The sequence below is a fragment of the Clarias gariepinus genome, chromosome 4, assembly GCF_024256425.1.
Source record: "Clarias gariepinus isolate MV-2021 ecotype Netherlands chromosome 4, CGAR_prim_01v2, whole genome shotgun sequence".
Lineage (NCBI taxonomy): Eukaryota > Metazoa > Chordata > Actinopteri > Siluriformes > Clariidae > Clarias > Clarias gariepinus.
The window spans coordinates 28,141,577-28,162,584 of record NC_071103.1 but is presented as its reverse complement, the minus strand read 5'-3'; the positions used below and the strand labels follow the sequence as shown (position 1 = coordinate 28,162,584).

At 35.1% G+C, this 21,008-nt stretch overlaps 1 protein-coding gene across 1 annotated transcript in view; it reads left to right on the top strand.

Annotated features, from left to right (window-relative positions):
- Nucleotides 1-20,124, top strand: part of col6a4a (collagen, type VI, alpha 4a) — a 54,115-nt gene extending 33,991 nt beyond the window's left edge. The window contains exons 11-39 of the mRNA XM_053494376.1: nt 177-255; nt 470-615; nt 986-1,078; nt 1,202-1,255; nt 1,342-1,413; nt 1,503-1,529; nt 7,257-7,301; nt 7,417-7,470; nt 7,635-7,697; nt 10,032-10,097; nt 10,325-10,378; nt 10,452-10,487; nt 11,573-11,635; nt 12,043-12,105; nt 12,202-12,264; nt 12,341-12,403; nt 12,562-12,612; nt 12,724-12,759; nt 14,055-14,117; nt 14,210-14,272; nt 14,354-14,389; nt 14,474-14,510; nt 14,612-14,623; nt 14,744-15,237; nt 15,343-15,436; nt 15,567-16,235; nt 16,319-16,448; nt 17,872-17,933; nt 18,552-20,124. Of these exons, the coding sequence (XP_053350351.1) occupies nt 177-255; nt 470-615; nt 986-1,078; nt 1,202-1,255; nt 1,342-1,413; nt 1,503-1,529; nt 7,257-7,301; nt 7,417-7,470; nt 7,635-7,697; nt 10,032-10,097; nt 10,325-10,378; nt 10,452-10,487; nt 11,573-11,635; nt 12,043-12,105; nt 12,202-12,264; nt 12,341-12,403; nt 12,562-12,612; nt 12,724-12,759; nt 14,055-14,117; nt 14,210-14,272; nt 14,354-14,389; nt 14,474-14,510; nt 14,612-14,623; nt 14,744-15,237; nt 15,343-15,436; nt 15,567-16,235; nt 16,319-16,448; nt 17,872-17,933; nt 18,552-18,739 (2,976 nt within the window). The 3' untranslated portion in view covers nt 18,740-20,124. The remainder of the gene's footprint in view (nt 1-176; nt 256-469; nt 616-985; nt 1,079-1,201; nt 1,256-1,341; nt 1,414-1,502; nt 1,530-7,256; nt 7,302-7,416; nt 7,471-7,634; nt 7,698-10,031; nt 10,098-10,324; nt 10,379-10,451; nt 10,488-11,572; nt 11,636-12,042; nt 12,106-12,201; nt 12,265-12,340; nt 12,404-12,561; nt 12,613-12,723; nt 12,760-14,054; nt 14,118-14,209; nt 14,273-14,353; nt 14,390-14,473; nt 14,511-14,611; nt 14,624-14,743; nt 15,238-15,342; nt 15,437-15,566; nt 16,236-16,318; nt 16,449-17,871; nt 17,934-18,551) is intronic.
- Nucleotides 20,125-21,008: the final 884 nt, after the last annotated feature.

Below are 21,008 nucleotides of genomic sequence, written 5' to 3'. Positions count from 1 at the left end.
CAATTTTAATGCATGAACTGAAAAATGAGTAGACTTTCACATTAAAATGTGTGTAAAAATTGTGTATTCCAAAGTGTACCAAATGATAGCAATACTAATATTTTCATTTTTTAATAATAAAAAAAATTGCCTGATAAAAAGCCAAACACTTAAACTGCCCTTATCAATGTGCTTAGATATTGATCATTTTCACTGATGGCCTGGATGTATTAGTACAAAATCTCATTGTTGCCTCAGAGAATCTCAAGAAAAGTGGTAAGAAGGCAGTAATTAAATTTTGTGTGTGTGTCTGTGTTATAATATAAAAAGTTTGTTGTTCATAGGAAAGTCTTAGCTTATAAGGTAGGGGATATAAAATATATCCTTACTTTTCCCCTTTATCATTGACATAAAATACAATACTATAAGTGTTTATTGTTGTGACTATTCTTAGTTTTCCTTAATTTACAGTATTGTGTTTGTATGCCAGGAGTTCATGCACTGATTCCAGTCGCTCTGGAAGGAGCCAAGAACATCACAGACCTACAAAAGCTGGAATATGGAAGAGGATTTAGCTACAATGAGCCTCTTATGATTGGAATGCAAAATGTAGCCAGTTCTCTGCAGAAGCAGATTGTGAGTGAAAACATCTAACTAATTACACATTCTAAGGTACAAATAAATAACAGGATAAAGTTTTGCCTTTTAATATCACAATATCATCTTAAAAATCAAAAGGATTTTATGATTCCATTACAACACATGATAAAAACTGCCTGTCATATTATAGCAATTACTGGATACTATAGAAAAACATGATAAAATTACAAGCTAAATCATACCTGTCATAAAACATCTTTAAATGGACAGCTTTATTTGAGTTTACAGTCCTCTATGCTTCATTTAAGTACTGTAGATGTGAGCAGGAAAAAATATTGTGTAAAACATTAAATTGTGTAAAGAGGTACGTAAGTGCCAAATTCTCTTCTTTTCCAACTCTTTCTAGGATTCTGTCGCCTCACGAGAGTGCTGTAATGTGACGTGTAAATGTACTGGTCATAAAGGGGTGCGAGGATCTCAAGGACCTCCAGGGACAAAGGTATCACATAATATTATAAATGATCATATACAGTCTGATGCAAGGCAGAATGGATATATATATAGAGAGAGTAATGACACTGGGATTTTAAAATGAAGTTACTTATCTCTTACCTTTTAACAGGGCTCTCCTGGACAGAAAGGACATCCTGGATTTCCAGGAGAAGAAGGAGAAGCTGTATGACTGATTTTATTATTACCGCATTTTATATGTATCTTCCCAACATACACCATTTTCACACTGAACTCATTGTGGTGTTGCAGGGAGGGAGGGGGCCAACAGGCTTAAATGGAACCCAAGGACATCCAGGTTGTCAGGGGAGAAGAGGTATAAAGGTAGGAGTGGTACATACAACATATTACAAATAAACCAAACTCATATCTGCTTTTTACTTAAAAAATCCTTGTCTTTAAATTCTCTACAGGGTGGCAGAGGCTATGAGGGTGATACAGTAAGTACTGAAATAAACCATACATGAGTGTTGCCAATGAGCTAACAAACATAAAGGTTTACAATCTGTTTACACTCTGACTGCGGTCTTATAATGCTGGTTTTACAATGCTAGTTAACACTAATGCTTCAGTAGTGACCATTTTATCTAAGGTATCATAGCTATTAAATAAATGTTTGTTGAATTCACCACAGTAAATATTTAATATACATGATGTACTTGTGCTACGATGTACTGCACATGCAGGTGCTAAATTATATCATAATGTTTTAATTAGCATTGCTAAGCTTTTCATGGTATTCAGTTAGCATCTGCAGCTATTTTTCTTGGTAAATTACTTCTTTAAAGCTTAAATTAGGCTGATTTTTTAAAATTAAATGCAGCTGTTTTATCATATACAATAAATGACCAAAGACACCAGTGTAAGAACATGCGCAGGGAACTCAATCACTCGCCAGACAGCACAGATAGCAGAGTGATGACTACACTTCATGGCAATGTAGAGAGGAACTAGATCAGTGACAGACATGTTTAATACAGTATGTAAACTATTCTGTTTTTGGTAAATATTTTCACCATGTATGACTGCAAGTGTTCTATAGCAAACAATTTTCAAGAAGAACAGATTAGCATTTATAAAATGATGCTATTGTCATTTGCTACCTAATATAAAAGAGTTTGGCTAAATGTAGGCATGAATAACAAAATGTCATCTTTTTTTATTGCATCCTAAACATTATAGCTGCCTTAATGTTAGTTAGCTGTTTAGCCAAGACTGCCTCATGTGATGATCGTTTGATATAAAATAATTGGGGGTGTAAGACATCCCTTTGCTCCACCTTTTTTGTACTTGTGTAAGTGAATATACAGTTTATCAAAAAAGTAGATCATAGAGAAGTAAATTTTCTTTTGTAATTTAAAAGTGAAATTTCTATACTAGATTAATTACATGCATATTAAATTAAATTCAAATACAAAGTATTGGAAATTTGTCCAAAGATCAATCAAAAAGGGAAATTATGTTAATTTATGCATACAATACTTGGTGTGGGCTACTTTAACCTGATTACTGCATCAAGTCAACATGTAGGTGATCAGTGTATTACTTTGCTAAGGCGTTATTAAAGACCAGATTGCTTTATTAAGTAGCCTTCAGTCTATCTGTGTTGTTGGGTTGTGTTTTTTTCATTTTACTTTTGACAATCTCACATAGATTCTATATGGGGTTTGGCGGAGATGACCGGCAAATTAGCACAGTAATATCATTGTCAGTAAACAAGTAAGTGGTAGTTTAGGCACTGTGGGAAGGTGCTTAATCCTGTTGGAAAAGAAAATTGCTATCTCCATAAAGCTTGTAAGCGGGTGAAAAACATGAAGTGCCCCTCCACCCTTCTTCCAGACTCGAGGACTTCCAAATGGAATGCAAAATTTACTGCAAAATTTACACCTTAGCCCATGCTTCTCACTTGGTCTGTGGTTCAGAAGTGGCTTGATACTAGCAACAAGCACCATGAAGAACATGGTGTACATGGTGGCTCTTGATGTACTCCACTCCTTGTGAATCTTTCCCAAGTTCTTGAATTGACAGTCATCCTTATTGCTTCTTCAATTTTTGTTATTACATTTTCCCCTTTAAGTAAATTTTCCACGAATATGCAATAAAGCACCTTCTGTGGCCTCCACTGCTAGTGGAGGGTGTCAATGATTGTCTTCTAGACAACTGTCAAGTCAGCAGTCTTCTGCATGTGTGTGCTGAACTAGTACAAGAGATACACAGAATGTACGTATTACGTATGAATTGCAATTTACAACAACTCTATTATTCTATATATTCAGATATTTTGAGATCCTGAGTTTTTGATTTTTATGACCTGTAAGCCCTAATATTTAAAAACTGAAATAAAAAAGCTTGAAGTATTTTATCAAATTCATATTGATGTAAAGGAATCTTTTCCATCAAGGACAAAGTACTTACATGCATGTATAGTACATGGGTACAAATTTATGTTTAGGGAACATATTTATGTTCATTCAATATGTATTGCATTATGTAAAATAGTTAGTTGTATTTACAAAGAAACAGAACATTAAGTTCAAATTCAATTTTATTTGTATAGTGCTTTTTCACAGTTGTCATTGTTGCAAAGCAGCTTTACACAATCAACAGATTATGGAAGTTTGTATAAAATGTGAAAAATGTGCATGAATCAAAGTGCTAAGATCATTCCTGATGAGCAAGCCGAGGGCGAAGGTGGCAAGGAAAAACTCACTGACATGGCAGTAGGTAGAAAACTTGAGAGTAACCAGACTTAACAGAGTACCCATCCTTATTTGGGTGATAATGGATAGCGGGGATGGATTTGCAGTCATACGTCATGTGTGTTAGGCAGCTGGAAGTTTTATATAACAATATAACAGTTGATGTCTTTAAGTTGATATGCAATCCAGTTTGTTAGAGGAAGCTCAGGTAGAATGTGGGAAATTCCAGTCCTGAGCTATTGAGCCACTGCAGTCACAAGTCCTCAGCGAACAGCTGTCTGCATTAGCCGGGGCCAAAACCGTCTCCATGGTTAAGTTGAACTGTACCAATCATCACACACATCCCAAGCAGACCAGATGGGGAATCCATGCAACCACATCTCGAAACACCAGGATGAGTCAGATATGTCCAGAAGGCAGAAAGGTCTGGATCACTGACAGCTCATGATAGAAATGTTTAGCTCAACAGAGAGTGAGAGAGAGTGAGAAAGAGAGAGAGAGAGAGAGGAGAAGAAGAGAGAGAAGTGGAGAGAGGAGAGGAAAAATGAAAAAGAGATAATAGGTATGGTCATAGTCATATAATGTATAAGGAGAATGTGTATTTAGTGCAAAATGCAAGCAGGGACTCCGGCAGGACTAACTATGACAGCTTAACTAAAAGGTACAGCCAGAAGGAAACACAGACATGAGATCAATGATCAATAAAATTGGGGAAGACACCATCTAAACATACAAGTTCATAATAATACTCAACGTCCATGAGTCCCCCAGATCTGCTCCTTTTATCTAAGGCATATCTATTCACAAAAAATCCTTGGTTAAATAAATAGTTTTTTGTAAAACAAAAAAAAAAAAAAAAAAACTCTGCCTTCTGTTGTAGTTTTTTATACTATGCGGCACTGACAAGCAATCTGCATCCTTTAATCTAAGTAGGTGTGGCTAAACGTACAGTAAGACACCAGCAGTTCGCTCAGGTACTGTGGCTTGAGACAATTTAATGCTTTATACGTCAAAAGTAGTATTTTAAAATCAATTAAAAAAATTACTGAGAGCCAGTGTGGATAAGATAGGGGTGATGTGCTCATATTTTCTGGTTCTAGTGAGGATCTTTACTGCTGCATTCCGAACTAACTGAAGCTTTTATGCACCTAGTTCAACAACCAGACAGTAAGGTGTTACAATAGTCCAACCTAGAAGCAATAAAAGCATGAACTAATTTTTCTGCATTGTTTAGTGATGTTATACTCAATATCTTGGCAATATTACTAAGATTAAAGAATGCAATCCTGGTAATATTATCTACATGAAAGACTGGAATTTATAATCGCACTAAGGTCACACTTAAGCGTGTCCACACACATCCCAAGCAGACCACGTGGGGGAACTGATAACTTGAGAACATGCAGAATAATCACCAGAGAGAGAGAGAGACACGCACACACACACACACACACACATTCTCGCCTTTACAGCCCCCCTACCACCCCCTCCTACTCTCGGCTTCCCACACAAACACACACACACTCTGCCTTACACAGAAACTGCTCTGTCGCAATTCTTTTCAAAGGTAAAATGAAAAACAACAGGCTTATACAGAGAGGGAGAGGAAAAAAATTACTCTCTAATGAGATTTGATTTTGATTTATACGCGGGCACACACACGTGCGCTCTACAAAAACAAAATAAAATGTTTCACACACACACGTGGTCACAGTGTTATAGTAAACAGTACATGCGTGCGCGGATGTTGATTATACCAGTAAGAGACGAACACTGCGTGGGAGACAATTACCTACGATTCCGCAGCTCAAAGAGAGAAAAGCCATTGGCTCAGTTGTGATCACGTGACGCTCGGCGTCAAAACAAGAAGCTCATGCGTGATACATGATACTCGGTGCTCGTAAACCAAGACAATGCTCGTTTTTTCCAGGTCAAAAATAAATAAAAAGATTTGGTCGTCTTGCAAAACATTTGTAAACCGCGTTACTTGTAATCCAAAGTTCCACTGTAATTATTTTCAACAGGGGTTCTGTTAGTGCTTGTACTACTGCATCTCCTTGAGAAGATCTGTCGGTATAGGATCTAATACACAGGTTGTATTATTTTGATGAATTTAAAGGGATGAAATTAGTTCATTCTCTTCAAGGGGAGTAAAGTGTTCTAGGTTCTTATCTGATATGGTTAGTGTATCATCTGCATTAATTAAATTGTCTGGTTAATATTTACGATTTTGTTATTTAAAAAGTTCATGTAGTCCTCAATACTGCATGTTGTTGCTGTGGAAATTTCTGCAGTGGTCTTATTCCTAATTAAAATTTGCTATGATGTTAAAGAAAAATTTAGGATTATTTTTGTTATTTTCTATAAAAGTGGAGACATACATCAATCTAGCAACACTATAGTTCAGAATGCTTTCCTTCCATGCTATTTGAAATACTAACATTTCAGTTTGATGCCATTTACGTTTTAATTATTGCACGGTCTGTTTTAAAGTGTGTGTGGTCATTATACCAGGAAGTGAATTTCTTATCTCTAATAATTTTTCTTTTAACTGAAGCTTCATTATCTAAGGTATAATGGAATGTTGACTCAGTTTATTTAGTCACCTGATCAAAGTTGTTAACTCTGGGATATGACTGTACTGATAAAGCTCTGTCTGATAGTTAATGTCTATATTTAATGTTTAATGTACGGCGCTGTTCATAAATTATTACTATTACACACTTGGAAACACTTTTAATTGAGACAAACTAGTGATTTGAGATAACGTGAGACTATGGAATTGTGATTATATTTCTCATACTGAATCTGTAGGATATTATTAAATCCAAAGTGTGACCTGCTTTATAAGTGGGTCCTACTACACAAATCTCCAGCAATTAACACTTTGTCTACAGAAACAACGAGGTTTGAGAGGAAATCTACAAATTCGCAGAGAAATTCAGGCCCTAAGGGTCTGTAAATAATAATTAGCAATATTGACTGAGCAGACTTAATATTTGTAGCTACACTTATGTTTCTGTAGAGAACTTTAAATGCATTAAATTTGTGTCTGTTTTTTTGTACTATCGTCAGATTATCATTATAAATAACTGCGACGCCTTCTCCTCTACCAGTTAGTTGAGGCTGGTGTATGGACAGTAGCTGTATCCAGGAGGACTAGCTTTATTTAATGCTACATATTCAGGTTTCTGTTGAACACAGTATATTAAACCTTTGATTCATTATAGTTTCCTTAACAGTAAGCACTTTAGTATTACTATAATATGTCACTTTAATATGTGACAGTCCTAGCTTCAGATCAGAGGTGATGTCTGTGTATTCAGTGTGCTCTGAATTTGTGGTCTCTATTTTAATTAAATTACTTAAACAGACTTTATGGGTAATTTTTGTTCAGCTTGGAGAACAGACACAGTCTCAACATGGCAAAACCTAAACATACAGAATATTTTTTGTTATATCTAATAGGGTGAAAGCGGAGAACATGGTTTGGATGGAGTACATGGAGAACAGGTAAAATTATATTTTTATTAAACATTAGTAAGTTTGGGTAGTATATTAGTTTGTATTACTATATGTATTGGCCAGTATTTGTGGGGTTTCATATATTTTTCGCTGCCTTCTTTAGGGTGTGCCTGGATTAGCAGGATACCCAGGAGAGCCAGGAGAACCAGGCAGACTAGTAATAATTTTGCTCTATAATATATATTCGAATTATAATGTGTTCATACAGTACTTATTCACCACTCTCTTTAGTGTATTAAATTGTTGGTAAAATACTTTGATTTAATCATTCCGTTTGGTATTATCAATTTTAGTTTACTAAAGATATATGTTGTGCTATAGGGCAAGAAAGGTGTCCACGGAATTCCAGGTGTTCCAGGACAAAAAGGATTGAGGGGTGATCCGGTGAGTTGTATTATTATTATTATTATTATTATTGCTGTTGTTGTTAAATGTGCAGCATATTTAAGCATCACTGTACACTTTTCTTAGTATACTTTTGTTTAACATTTATAGAGTATTTCATAAGTTTCTAAAATTTTTGAGAACTTTACAGAACATATAAGAACATTCCAGAACCTTCCAGAACATGTCGAGAATGTATCAAACCATTTAAGATTTTTTTTTTCATGAATTTCTATAACTATCTAGAACATTTATAGAATTATAAAAACAAAACAAATGTGAGCTCAACAGTTCATAGTCATGTCATTGAATAGATAAATTAGCTTGTGTTTGGCATCTTGAGGATGTAAGCATCTGCCAGTGGTGTATTAATCAAGAACAAGGGCAAAAAAGTACTTAACATCTGTTAAAATGTGTAAGGCCTATAAGGCATATTTTTGCGGTCCTGTTGGGGAGCAAGATAAGGTGTGGGCACCTCATGTCACCTGTAAACTGTGCAAACGAACTCTGGATGGTACGTGAACAGCTTTATTAATTTTTTTTAGATAATGAATTTTATATAAATAAGTATATATATAATATATATGTATATAATATATATGTATATAATATATATGTATAATATATATAAAATATATTTATTTATTTATTTATATAAAATTCATTAAGATATATATATTTTTTCATTATTATTATTATTTTTATATGTATATATACTTTATATTTTTTGCTCTTTTGCAGGTTGGTACAAAGGGGAAAAGAGAGATCCATGAAATTTGCAGTTCCACGGATTTGGCAGGACCCGACTGACCACTCAGCTGTTTGTTGACCAAGCAACTGTTTTTTTTTTGTTTGTTTGTTTTTTGCATTGTCGACCCTACGAAACAACGAAGTGGAAAGAATGCCTCCTATCATACATCCAGACATTCCATAATCTGTCGCCTCAGTGCTACACAGCACAGAGCTCCCCATGCCTATTTCTTCAAAGGAAGATCTGCTGTCTTTAGAAGAAAGCAACAGTTGGATCAGTTGTTGATCCAGATTACAGAGATGCAGTAGAAGGGAGAAATCCATACTACTCCAACCCAAAACACCTAAACGACTTGGTGAGATACCTGGGTCTCACAAAGTCCAAAGCCGAGCTTTTGACGTTGAGACTCAAGAAGTGGAACTGGCTAGGTGAAAGTGTGCATTTATCTGATCAGAGAAAGCGTCACAAATAGAGAAGATTATGGAGTGCAAGGAATATTCTAAGAAGCGTACCAGGACACAAAAAACTGCATCGAACAGCTTTATTGCAGTGGGTAGAGGATTCCTTGGAAATTACAAAGCCTAGACACAGCATAGGAAGTGCAAGTGTAAAGCAAGGAAACTACTCACTTTTAAATTGTTTTGCACATTAGAAAATGTATATGTTTTATATATTATAATTTTGGTCTTGTTGTCTTTGTGCAAGCCAGAAAGTTTATACCTGGCAATTTTTATATAAATACATTTTGAATTTCAGAAATATCATTGTCTTGATCACAAAAACAAAGTTTGAAGAAAATTTTACCCATTTTACTATCTTTATTTTTGTAAGCAAAAGAAAATAACAATTACTATTTAAGGACCAAAATTGTCTTCATTGTAAACATAATACTAGTCTTTTCCCTTTTTTAACCAAGTTGCGTGAGCGGACAGTTCGAAAAGATGCGGTCGGCTGGTGTCACGTGGTTCAGAGGAAATACATGACAGTCTTTGACCCTCCCGACTGAGTGGTAGTAGTAGCCTTATGAGGAGTGATGCGGAGGAAAAAAAATATACATATATATATATATATATGAGCCACAGGATTGTCATTTACTGACATATAGCCTTTTTAAAACATTTGCATCATTCAAATGCATATCACATTTTAGCAAAAGAACATAAAACCATGACAAAACAGCTTCTTTTCTCAGGAGGGAAGGTGTTTATTGATGTTCAGCAGGGAACGCAAATTTGTTTACCTCTGTGTATATAATACATTTATACTAAGGAAGGTATCAAAGGAAAGAAAGAGCGAAAAGAATTTTTTAAAAATTAGGAAAAATAGATAATGCAATAGAATGGAAAGAAAATCACACGGGCTTATACAGTTAGTCAATTTTTGTGGCAAAATTAATTAAGGGAATATTGCACAGATCTACAGTGAAATTTTGGACATTCTCTCATCCCATTAATTAAAAATAGGTTTGATGATGAAGTCTTGCCACAAAGCAAAGTGGAATTTTCCTCTAGAATTCAGTTGCAATCTTTTTCACTTTTTGTTGCTTTGATGGATTTTCTCTTACCGTCTTCTCTTCTATGAAGGGTGTGTCAGGAACTGACAACAATTTAGAAGGTCCAAAGGGTGAGATTGGAAACATGGGAAGACCGGTATGTCTCTGTTTCTCTAATAACTATTTATTGTGTGTTTCAAGCCATTAAGGTTATAATAATAAGGTAAAATGTGGTGTGTGCAATGACAGGTAACTTGATAAAGGCTGACAATAACAAATTTACTTCAAATGTAGATACATCAGGAGGTTGGCTACCAGCATAGTATAATATATATAATACTGGTCATTAGATAATAATTTACTCCAACTGTTCTTCAATAACAGGGAGAGCCAGGGCCAGATGGAAGCCCAGGCAGACCTGGAGATAAAGGCAGTCCTGTACGTCTTTTTAGACATTACAACGCATGTTGTAATAAGTTTCAAATTAGTAATTTTTTTTTTTTTTTTTCAGAGTCAAAACGGACGAAGAGGCATTGCTGGTTTAATAGTATGTTGTATTTAGCACTAATCTATATAAATATAAGAAAGCTTTTGTCTGTAAATTGGTCAGAACTTACTTTTTCAATGATACAGTATCTTAATGGCTCATGCATTGGAGGACCCGAAATAAGTCTATGAAAATGTTATGTCTGTATGTCTGTATGTCTGTCCTGCCTGATTTTGTTACACTATCACACAAAACTAGCTGGGCAGAATTTAATGAATATTTGGCAGGACTGATATTTGCCTGAAGTTAAACCTGTGGCATAAATCAAAATGTTCAGTAAAAGTGAAGTTTTGACCAGTTATGTGCCACATTACAAATCACATGTTTGGAAAGGATAGTGCACATGCATCAAACTGTGTGTGCATCTCAAATCGATTGCTGGACAGAATTTAACGAAACTTTGGCAGTACTTAGGGATGAATTAAATTCAAACGTTGAGTAAAATGTTATAAACAGTTATATGCCCGATTTAAAAATATACTTTAAAATAAGCTACTTGCTCAATGTAAACAAATACCTGCACCAATAGATATTAATTAGCAAAGATGAACTGAATATTTTTAATGAGATTACTTAATATTTTCACTGCTAAAATAACAGCACTATAGTGGTATAAGTGAATTTTAATTTGCCGGAGTCTTTCAAAGACAAAATTCAATCTTTATCCGATCTCCTTTTTTAATTTCTCATCTGTGATTCACTCCGATTACCAAACAGGGAGTGTCTTTGGCTGATGACAAAAGAAGTACAACTTAGCATGAACAAGGTGTAAGATACTCAACCTTACAAAATTGTATTTCTTTGTATCAATAAGTTAGGCAAAGAGTTCTGTCGTGCAGGAACACAGGCAGAAATGTACGTGGGCTTCAACATTAAATAATAATATCACTGATTGCATTAAAACAGATCAGCTTATTTTTTTAGCCTTAACCTTTTCTAAAAACTCTTATCCAATCAATGACGGGTACTCACGCTAGTAGCCAAATAATTAAAATCCAAAAATTATGGATAACTTGATAAATATAAAACCAGATTGAAACTGAGGTGTTGCCATTTTCATTGAGCTGTTTTCTTCTTTTCTTTAGGGTATTAATGGATCTCCAGGGAAACCTGGATTACTTGGAGCCCCTGGACCTTCGGGGCCACAGGTGCAAATTTCTTATTCTTTCATGGGGATGATTTTATACTTTAAATATAGTTTAACTTGCTGAAAGAATTCTTCTCTAGGCCAATGTTCTTTAATGATACTCATTTAACCTCCTGAGACTCAGACACTACTAGCCTATTGTCAGGATGCCTTCCAATAACACCTGAATAATTGCTTAGAGCAAGAAAAGTAGAAACTACCAGTAGTGTCTACTGTAAATTCGTTCCAGTGTAGGTGGAGATGGTGTGTACAAGTAAACAAACGTAGCAATACACCTGTCATTTAAATCCAGGCTCTAAGGGTTTATTAACAATTAATAATCATTTCCAGCAACTGTGTCAATTTGAATTATTTTATTCAAAAATGTATTTATCTAATATTTTTATTTATTTATCTCTTCTTGCCCAGGGGCAAATTGGCCCTTCTGGTGCTCCAGGACAGAAGGGAATACCTGGTTTTCCAGGACCTCTGGTATGCATAAAGATCAAGACTCTGGCCACATACTGTACAATACATTAATGTTTTTAAAGCAGTTTGTTTTTAATAATGTAAATCACTTTCCACTAGGGACCACCTGGTCCAGAAGGAATCAAAGGATCCAAGGGTAGTGTAGGACCCAGGGGACAAAAGGTATATCACTTCTCACTTCTAACTACAGCTTCTCTGCGGCACTTTGTCAATCAAGACTGACTGTATTCTTATATAGGGTCAGTCAGGGGAACCTGGAAATAAGGGAGGAGCTGGGCCAGAAGGATTCAGGGGCCCTCAAGTATGTGTGTTGTTTTTTTGGTCTAAAACTAAAACAAAGATTTTTTTTTTACATTTTTAAAATTGTTTCATTTTTTGTTTGTTTTCTCACTCCCTCTCGCTCAATCTTTCTGACTTATTTACTTTTATCCTGCTTTCTTTGTTGTACCTCCACAACAGGGAAATGATGGTCCAGATGGATATGGATCACCAGGACAGAAAGGACAGAAGGTTACACCACAGTGTCCTCATAGTACTCTACATCAGTAGAAACTGATTTCATTATGGTAAAGCTTGAATTTTGAAATAAAATGTTCAGTTGCAATTTTTGCCTGTTTACAGGGGGATCTTGGTTTTCCAGGATATCCTGGACTTCAGGTACATTTTATTTAACAATGTTTTTCAATAGAACAGAAAATAAAATATTTGGATGAAACTTATATAGAGACTGAATTTGTTACCGGATTCTGAATATTTTTTTTGCAAAAAAAACCCAACATTTTAATAAATGTGCAAAGTTGATATGCATCCATTTCGCTTAAAGCAATAATTAATAACATGACACTCCAGTACTAGTGCAAACAAAGTAACAATATTATACATTCTGGAGTTTGAATCCTTTGTAGTACAACATTTTATCACCAGTGCTACTCATTTTGATTTGCACAAATTATTTACACTGTTTTGTTGCTATTTAGAAAATCTTTTTCACCCTTTATTGTCATACTGTATTCAGATAAAATGAAAAGAAAAAATCAGTGTACTGTCAGATAATAATCAGGATAATAGGTGGATCATACAGCTGTAATATCAGTGTTAAGCTGATGTCTAGTATTTTCCATGACATATGTGAATTAGCTTATAACATTTCCCTAATTTTAGTTTTTCCAATTATACACATCAAATCAAGTACTCTGGTAAAAATTACATACATTAAAAAAAAAATCACCTCTTCAAAATGGCTCTAAAATCACTGTAAAAATCACTCCATAGATTATGATGGGGTTTGAAAAGTGGACATACACTTTAAAAATGCTTTTAGACTATTGTGCTCAAATATAAACAAGAAATTATACTGTAATTATATATATTGACACCCCACAATTTTAAAACCTTGAGTAGGGTTTTTTTAAGTAAAAGTGTCACAGAAGTCCCTTTTGGCTTTAAAGTGAAAGCTTGTTACATTCTCTGTGAGATTCACGTGCAGGAGGAGGGGCTGCAGTAAGTGGTCCAAGCCACTCACCCCTTGACTCACACATACTCCCCGAATCACAGACGGTATACACACTCATACCTGTGTAACTACATGGGCAATAAATGAGCCATTTTTAGCCTTTTAGCTCATGCGCTCATACATTTTTTTCAGGAAATGTATCTATATTCTTAATTTACTTTTATTATTTTTGTTTACTGGTGCATGACGTGAACTGGAGTGGTTATACCAACACAGCGTATGCTAGAGGCTCAATAGGTAGCCCTGATGAACCAGCTAGCAGGTTCATCAGGGCTTGTTGCCCTCCCACAAATAATTTTTTGAGGATGCCCAGCCTGGTTGTTGCCCAGGTTATTACTAAATTTCACTGCAGTTACCAGATATAACTGGAACTGGATAAATCTAGTTCTAAGGAATATCAGTAAGAAGATTAATATTGATTCTATAATTTTGTGCTTAGGGTCAAAATGGAGAAATTGGCCGAGAAGGAAATAATGGTCCTAAAGGCAGAAGTGGAAGAGGAGTAAGATTCATTGTCATTAATGGTCCATAACTAATAACAGTTCCTTTCTCTTACTGCTCACTTTGTTCATTGTTGACCTGATTGTATTACAGGGAAATGCAGGCAGGCCAGGAGCTCCAGGTGATCATGGAACCATAGGGCCACCTGGACAAAGGGTTTGTAAGCTTTAAATAATATTATTCATGACATTTATTAAATAATAATTTGCTTCATATTCCATATATTTTTATTTAAAGGGCTCTAAAGGACCACCAGGAATCTCAGAAAAGTCTGTAAGTTTTTTTTTTTTTTTTTTTTTGCTTTTCACTTCTCAGTTTCTTTCTACTTTGTATAACAATTGCCTTGTATTCTTTTAGACTTGTCAACTGATTAGCTTTGTACAAGAAAACTGTGGTAAAGTTTCATAATACTCTACTCTATACTAATGATTATTAAATTCCTGTAAACTGGATGTTTCTTCTATTTAACTTGTATTTTATATTTTACCCCCACAGCCTGCTGTAAAGGTAGGTCTCTTACTTTCATTTCTAGACAACATACCATTAATAAGGACGATAATGGTTCATTGATTAACAGCAATTAACTTGAGCACATTTCTCTATTTTTTGGCATGTCTTCCACTTTAGATAAAGCAGTTTGCCCTGTGTACCCCACTGAATTGGTGATTGGTTTGGACGTGTCTGAAGACATGACATCTCAGTTATTTGAGAGAATGCGCTCAACTCTTTTTTCTCTGTTGGACACCATTGATATCGCTGAAAGCAACTGTCCCACAGGGACACGAGTGGCTGTAGTGTCCTACAATTCTAACACTAAGTACCTCATCCGTTTTTCTGACTATCATCGTAAGAAGGACTTGTTGGAAGCTGTAAAGAACATCCCTCTGACACGTACATCCAACAGACGCAACATTGGTGCAGCCATGCGCTTTGTGGGGAGAAATGTCTTCAAACGTATTCGTCAGGGTGTCCTGATCAGAAAGGTGGCAATCTTTTTCTCTGGTGGACAGTCCCAGGATGTGACCTCCATTACCACAGCTGTTCTAGAATACAAGGCTCTGGATATAAACCTTGGTGTTATTGGTTTTAGAGATACTCCTAATGTTCAGCGTGCTTTTCAGGTAATATAAAATGGTAACAGTGATATTTATAATCAGTTTGATTGGATGTATCTTTTAAGGCTTTTATATACTTTTCTTTCCTTGTGTATTATAAAAAAAAAAAAGGCTGATGAGACAGGAAGCTTCATTAATGTGCGGGAGAGATCAGAGGCTCAGGGTGCAGCACTTGAGAGGATCCAGCGATGTATCATCTGCTTTGGTAATATGTAAAATAAGCTGATGGTGATCTGAATAATGCATTTCTTGTGATTTATTTTAATAAAAAGTACGAATCAAGCCGATGGTTAGAATTAATTAACAGGATATTATTTTATCTGCTGTCTTCTCAGATCCTTGCAATCCAGCTAGAGATTGTCCACAAACCACCACAGTGTCCACTCCAAAGAAGGTAGACGTGGATCTGGCAATGTTGGTGGATGGTTCTCGGAACATCCAGGCAGATCAGTATCAGGGAGTGAAGGAGGTGTTAGGCACAGTGTTGGACCAGCTTGTAGTGAGTGGTCAGCCCAGTAAAGTTGACACACAGGCACGAGTGGCACTTTATCAGCAGAGTTCATCATACAGTGAAGCCCAGGCTCCAGTCAAGCAGATCTTCACTTTCCAGCAGTTCAAAGACCGCAACCAGATGAAGCAGAGCATCTCTGTAAATCTACAGCAGACTGGTGGCTACTCCAAGCTGAGTCACGCTGTGGAATTTGTAGTCATGCAGAGTCTCCTCACTGCTTCCAAGCCACGAAAAAACAAGATGGTGCTGCTGATAGTTGGAGGGGAGACAGAATATTCTGATCGAGCAAAACTGGACTTTATCTCTATGATGGCTAAGTGTCAGGGTGTGGTGCTTCTCACTCTAACAGTCGGGGATCATTTCAACTACACTCAGGTAGAGGAGCTTGCCAGCTTTCCTCAAGAGCAGCACATAGTTCCCTTGGGCCTTGTAAAGAAAGGAGAGCAGGAGTACTCACAGCGCTTTATAAGGACTTTCCTACACATTTTGAGTCGTAAGGGAAATTTCTAGTTGCTTATATGTCTCAGTTATTGTATAAATGTATGGTTGAGTTGGGTTTGCTCTTTATTAATACAGGAGGAATGAATACCTACCCTTCTCCGCTGCTCAAAAAACAGTGTGATAGTTTTAAGCAACAGCAAGATCAAGGTCAAATCGATGAAGTTGTCTATGAGGCAGCTAAGAGATCACCTGTTCAATTGTACAGGTAATTTTACAGATGACCTACATATCATATCACACTTTAATTAGGAATAAATGCATTTTTATTATAAGTCAAAATTATATAATTAAACTATGCAGTTGAGAAAAATGTCATTAAAATAATGCAAGAAGGCTTATTGTATATCTAATCTATAATATTTTCAAGAATTACATTGTTTTACTATTTAATTCCGCTTTATTATAGTTTGGAGTGGAGCACAAAAAAAAAAGGCTCATACATTTTTTTAAGTGTTAAAAATTAGATAAAAGCATGTGTTTGGGTCATGCAAAAAGCATGTGTAGGTTATGAGTGTACTGTTTTTTACTCACTTCCCCATGTAATCAGGACATGCTAATGTTGGATTCACAAGCATGTTTTTTGTGAAAGCAAATCTCATATAAAAACAAAAATGCAAGACACCCTAGCCAAGATATTATGGATATTTGTCCCACTGCTAGGATTCACAGTGCAGGATTTAAGTGCAGTGCCACAGTAAATGTGTAATGGGTTTAGTGTTGTGAAGGAAAATGTAATTTCTACATGCCAGTTAAACAGAAAACACTTTTTGTTAAATGAAACCAGTGATAGTAGTTGAATAAAAAATAGTGTTAACATGGCAATGCTAAGATAGACTAACTGAATAAATGTCAGTTAAAACAATGTGTTTAAAAAAAATCACAGGCTTATATGTTTTATTTTCTACTTTACATTATATTTACTTTTACATAATTCTTCAACATTAAAAATCTATTTTAAAAGTCAGTTATTTTAACATTTACTTTATATTTCAATGTTTTCTGCTTTAGACTATCAGTTAACTTCTGGGTTGTTAATTTCTGGGTTCTGTGGTTAAATCCCAAAAAGCATTAAATGGAAAGCTAGTGCCCTAGGGTGTAAAATCAATCGTTCCACAAACCTTGTACTGCCCTTTAGGTGTTAACATTGTAGCTTGTACTAGCCATAAACAAAATATCGATGGTTCAGAGGCAATTCAGGCTGACTTAGATGCAGATACTAAGACTAAAAGTACATGATATAATGTGACTGGTTTTGAATCTTGGTTTTGGAAGGCAGCTCCTCTCCCCTCATTCTAGCACAGCACACTGTACAGTACCAACCTACTTTCACCCATGCTGGGGACTGACCGTTAGTATAATTAATTATTGTTGTAACAATCCAGTTTACCTTCCATTTTTAGCACTGATGGAATGTCTCTTGTCCAAACAGGTTACTTAGTCAGAACTAACTGTTATAATTACTAATTATTTGTATTATTTATTTTATATTAGGTGTTTAGAATTGGGTTTTTTGGAAAGGTTGAGCATTTATACATATTTATAACACACTCAGGTTTGTTAACATCTGTTATTCAAATCAGTAGAATGTGTAATAAAAAAATGTTTAAAAGATATCCTTGTTTTCTCAGATTTCCTCCTACAGCATCCACATACACAGAGTATACAAAGACAGAAGGAGTGGAGGTAAAGAGTAAGTATGAATATGGGCATGTGCCAAACTCAGGACCTGGTGATTCAAATGGTAAAACAGTTTTATAATGGAATTGAGCATGTCCAAAAATACATCTGTTATGACAACAGCAACCCAAGCCACATGAACTGTTACAGGTTATGTCTAAGACCACTACAAAGCTATGCTTATAATCATTATTATAACAATAATATACTTTAATGACCTTAAAATATGTAACAATCAACACGTTTAACAGTGATGCCAGTAAAAGGAAAGAAATTGCAAAGTTGCATGACATTTGTTAATGATACATGATGAGGAGTGCAAATGTAAGCATGTGTAGTGTGATTTATATTTCCTGCATGCATCATGCAGGTTTTTGTACTGTTTTGCTGCCAGCCCAGTGTTTACTGCAAATTGGCAGGGCATAGTGTGTGGAGAATATGTGCACAAGTGGTACTATGAAAAAATGCTCGTGCATGCTTACACTTCTATTATGATGGTTGTGGTGGAAACAACAAGAGTTAAAGCACAAAACTGAATGCTACATAATGTGTCATCAAGAACATTAAGTAATCTGTGTTCATACTCCCTGCAGGAGTTGTATGTTTTTTTAATAACTCTCTCTCCCTTTAGTTACAGATGTGTGCCACCTGAAACAAGATGAAGGACCCTGCAGCAATTATGTGCTCAAATGGTTCTATGATCAAGAGCAAAATAAATGTTCTCACTTTTGGTATGGAGGATGTGATGGGAATCTTAATAGATTTGACAGTAAGAAGGAATGTGAAACCCGCTGCATGGAACTTCATACTCTACAGTGACTTTTTTAAATTACTGATAATGCATAGAGCAAGTGATCCTCACACATACTCTCAGTTTTTATAGGAAATTATGGTACAGTAGGATATAAAACTACAACAAGCCTTTAAACATACCAAATTCTACTGATAGTGGCATGTTCATAGTTGCTGCCGAGAAACACTTCTGACACTGTCTCTCTGTAGCTTTATAAATGAAACATGACTCACTAGAATAAATACTTTAGTTCATAATTAAGGTAAATTAATAGAAATGTGCTTATGCTTTAATTACAATGTATATGGCACAATATTAACATTTCTATATAGTTACAGTTATCTGTATCTGTATCTATTTTCTGCTTATATTTGTACACTATGGACACAGTCCAAATTATGGACACATTTTACACCAGACTTACTGCTCATCTTCATATGATAAAAATGATTTATATCACCAAACTCTGCACTAATAAGAATAATCTACATTAAAATCATCTACATTAAAATCTTCTCATAGCATTACAGTATTTAGACTCTGATTAGATTTCTTACATCCTGACATTCACTGTGTTGTTTTTAGAAAGTGTTGTGATTAAATATAGTGTCTGGTTGACAGTTCAGAGAGTTAATGATCTCTGACCACGGATCTCAACACCGATGTCATTTGAACTATTCATTTGTTTATTCATTCACTCATTCATTCATCACTAACTGCTTTATTCTGATTAGTATTGTGGTGCAAGTTTGGAATACCAGCAGAACACGACATACATATTCACAAAGTAAACTCTACATTAACCCAGAGAACCTGGAGCTGTGAGGCTGCCATATTTATTTGGCCTCATTTTTTTGGAATAATTGGGCCATGTCACTAGGTGAATTGGCTTCAGTAAACCTGCTCCTAAATATAAATAAATGTTTGTGAATAGGGTGCTGCAACAGAGGTGTGTCTCATTGGGGTGTCTCTATGTTGTGTCCAGTGTTCCCATTGTAGGCAGTGGATCCGCCAAATCCGTGACCAGGATAAAGCAGTTTATAAAGATGAATGATTGAATTTTGATAGGCTGTGTAGCATGTGTGCTTCTATTCATGTGATGATTGATGTAAATGGTCTGTTACAGGGTTGTTAATAATTTGAAATGTGGAGAAATAAAGAGTCCTATATTGAGATCATTCTTTTTTTATTTATTTGTTTATTATTTTACTACTTTAATATTATTACACAATAATTGTACACTTCCTGGCAATGCTTGTTTTTGTATTCCTTTACAATAATTTTAGATTCCTCTGTAATTCTTGATTTAAACTCTCCATGCATAACATTTACTTGGTACACACAAATCAGTGTTATATATCTGAATTTTACTTTGAAGCTGTATCAAAGTAAGTTGAGATACATTGTGATTCCTTATAAAATATGGTAAAGTTATTTATAATTAAAAAAAAATTATACATATCCTGACATGCTGGGGATGTCTTAGCTATTTCTTTCAGATGATTGTATATTATTTACCAAAGATAAGAAACTGCATTTCTGCCTGTTTTGGAGTGCCTATATGCAACATGGAGTTTATTAGTCATCACACTCCACAGGACTGGTTCATGTCTCATATGAAACTAGACATAATAATATGCAGTTTTTCTTAAGTCTTCCTGTTTTTGCCCAGCCTACTAGGTAATATTTTAAGGGTTTCCAATAAAATACTAAAAAGTTTTTACACCAATGTGTATATTTTTTTAATAATTGATAATATTAATCCCATTCCTGCTCTTTGAGATACCGTGAATGCTTGTCAATAAAACATCCAAAATTTGTAAGACTTATGTTTAACCACTAAAATTGTCTAAGTTTATCCAACGTAGGCGAAAACGTCTCCATATTGCACAGAACCTCTCTCAATGTTGTAAAGCATCTAGATATGTCAAAAGACCCTGCTTTATATAATGCTGCAATTTAATCTCTGTAAGCCTGAGCTTCTAACCAGTGATCCTTCACAACACTAAAAAATTGTGTTAATTTTTTTTGTTAAAAAAAATGGTTTATATGTGGTTTATAATGAGCATGATGTGAAACTGGATTAAATCTGACATTTTTGCAGTATTTAGGATCCAGCTGCTGCTACCTGTCTTATTATTAAATTCAAATGAATTTTAAAAGAAATTATCATACACCTGTCAGTAAAGTGTTCTGATGAACCCCAAATAAAAATCAGGTATTTTTGTAGAACTTTCTTGTCTTTTTGGTTTTATCCAACTGCTAATGCCATGGTCCCCAAAGAGCTTAAAACAT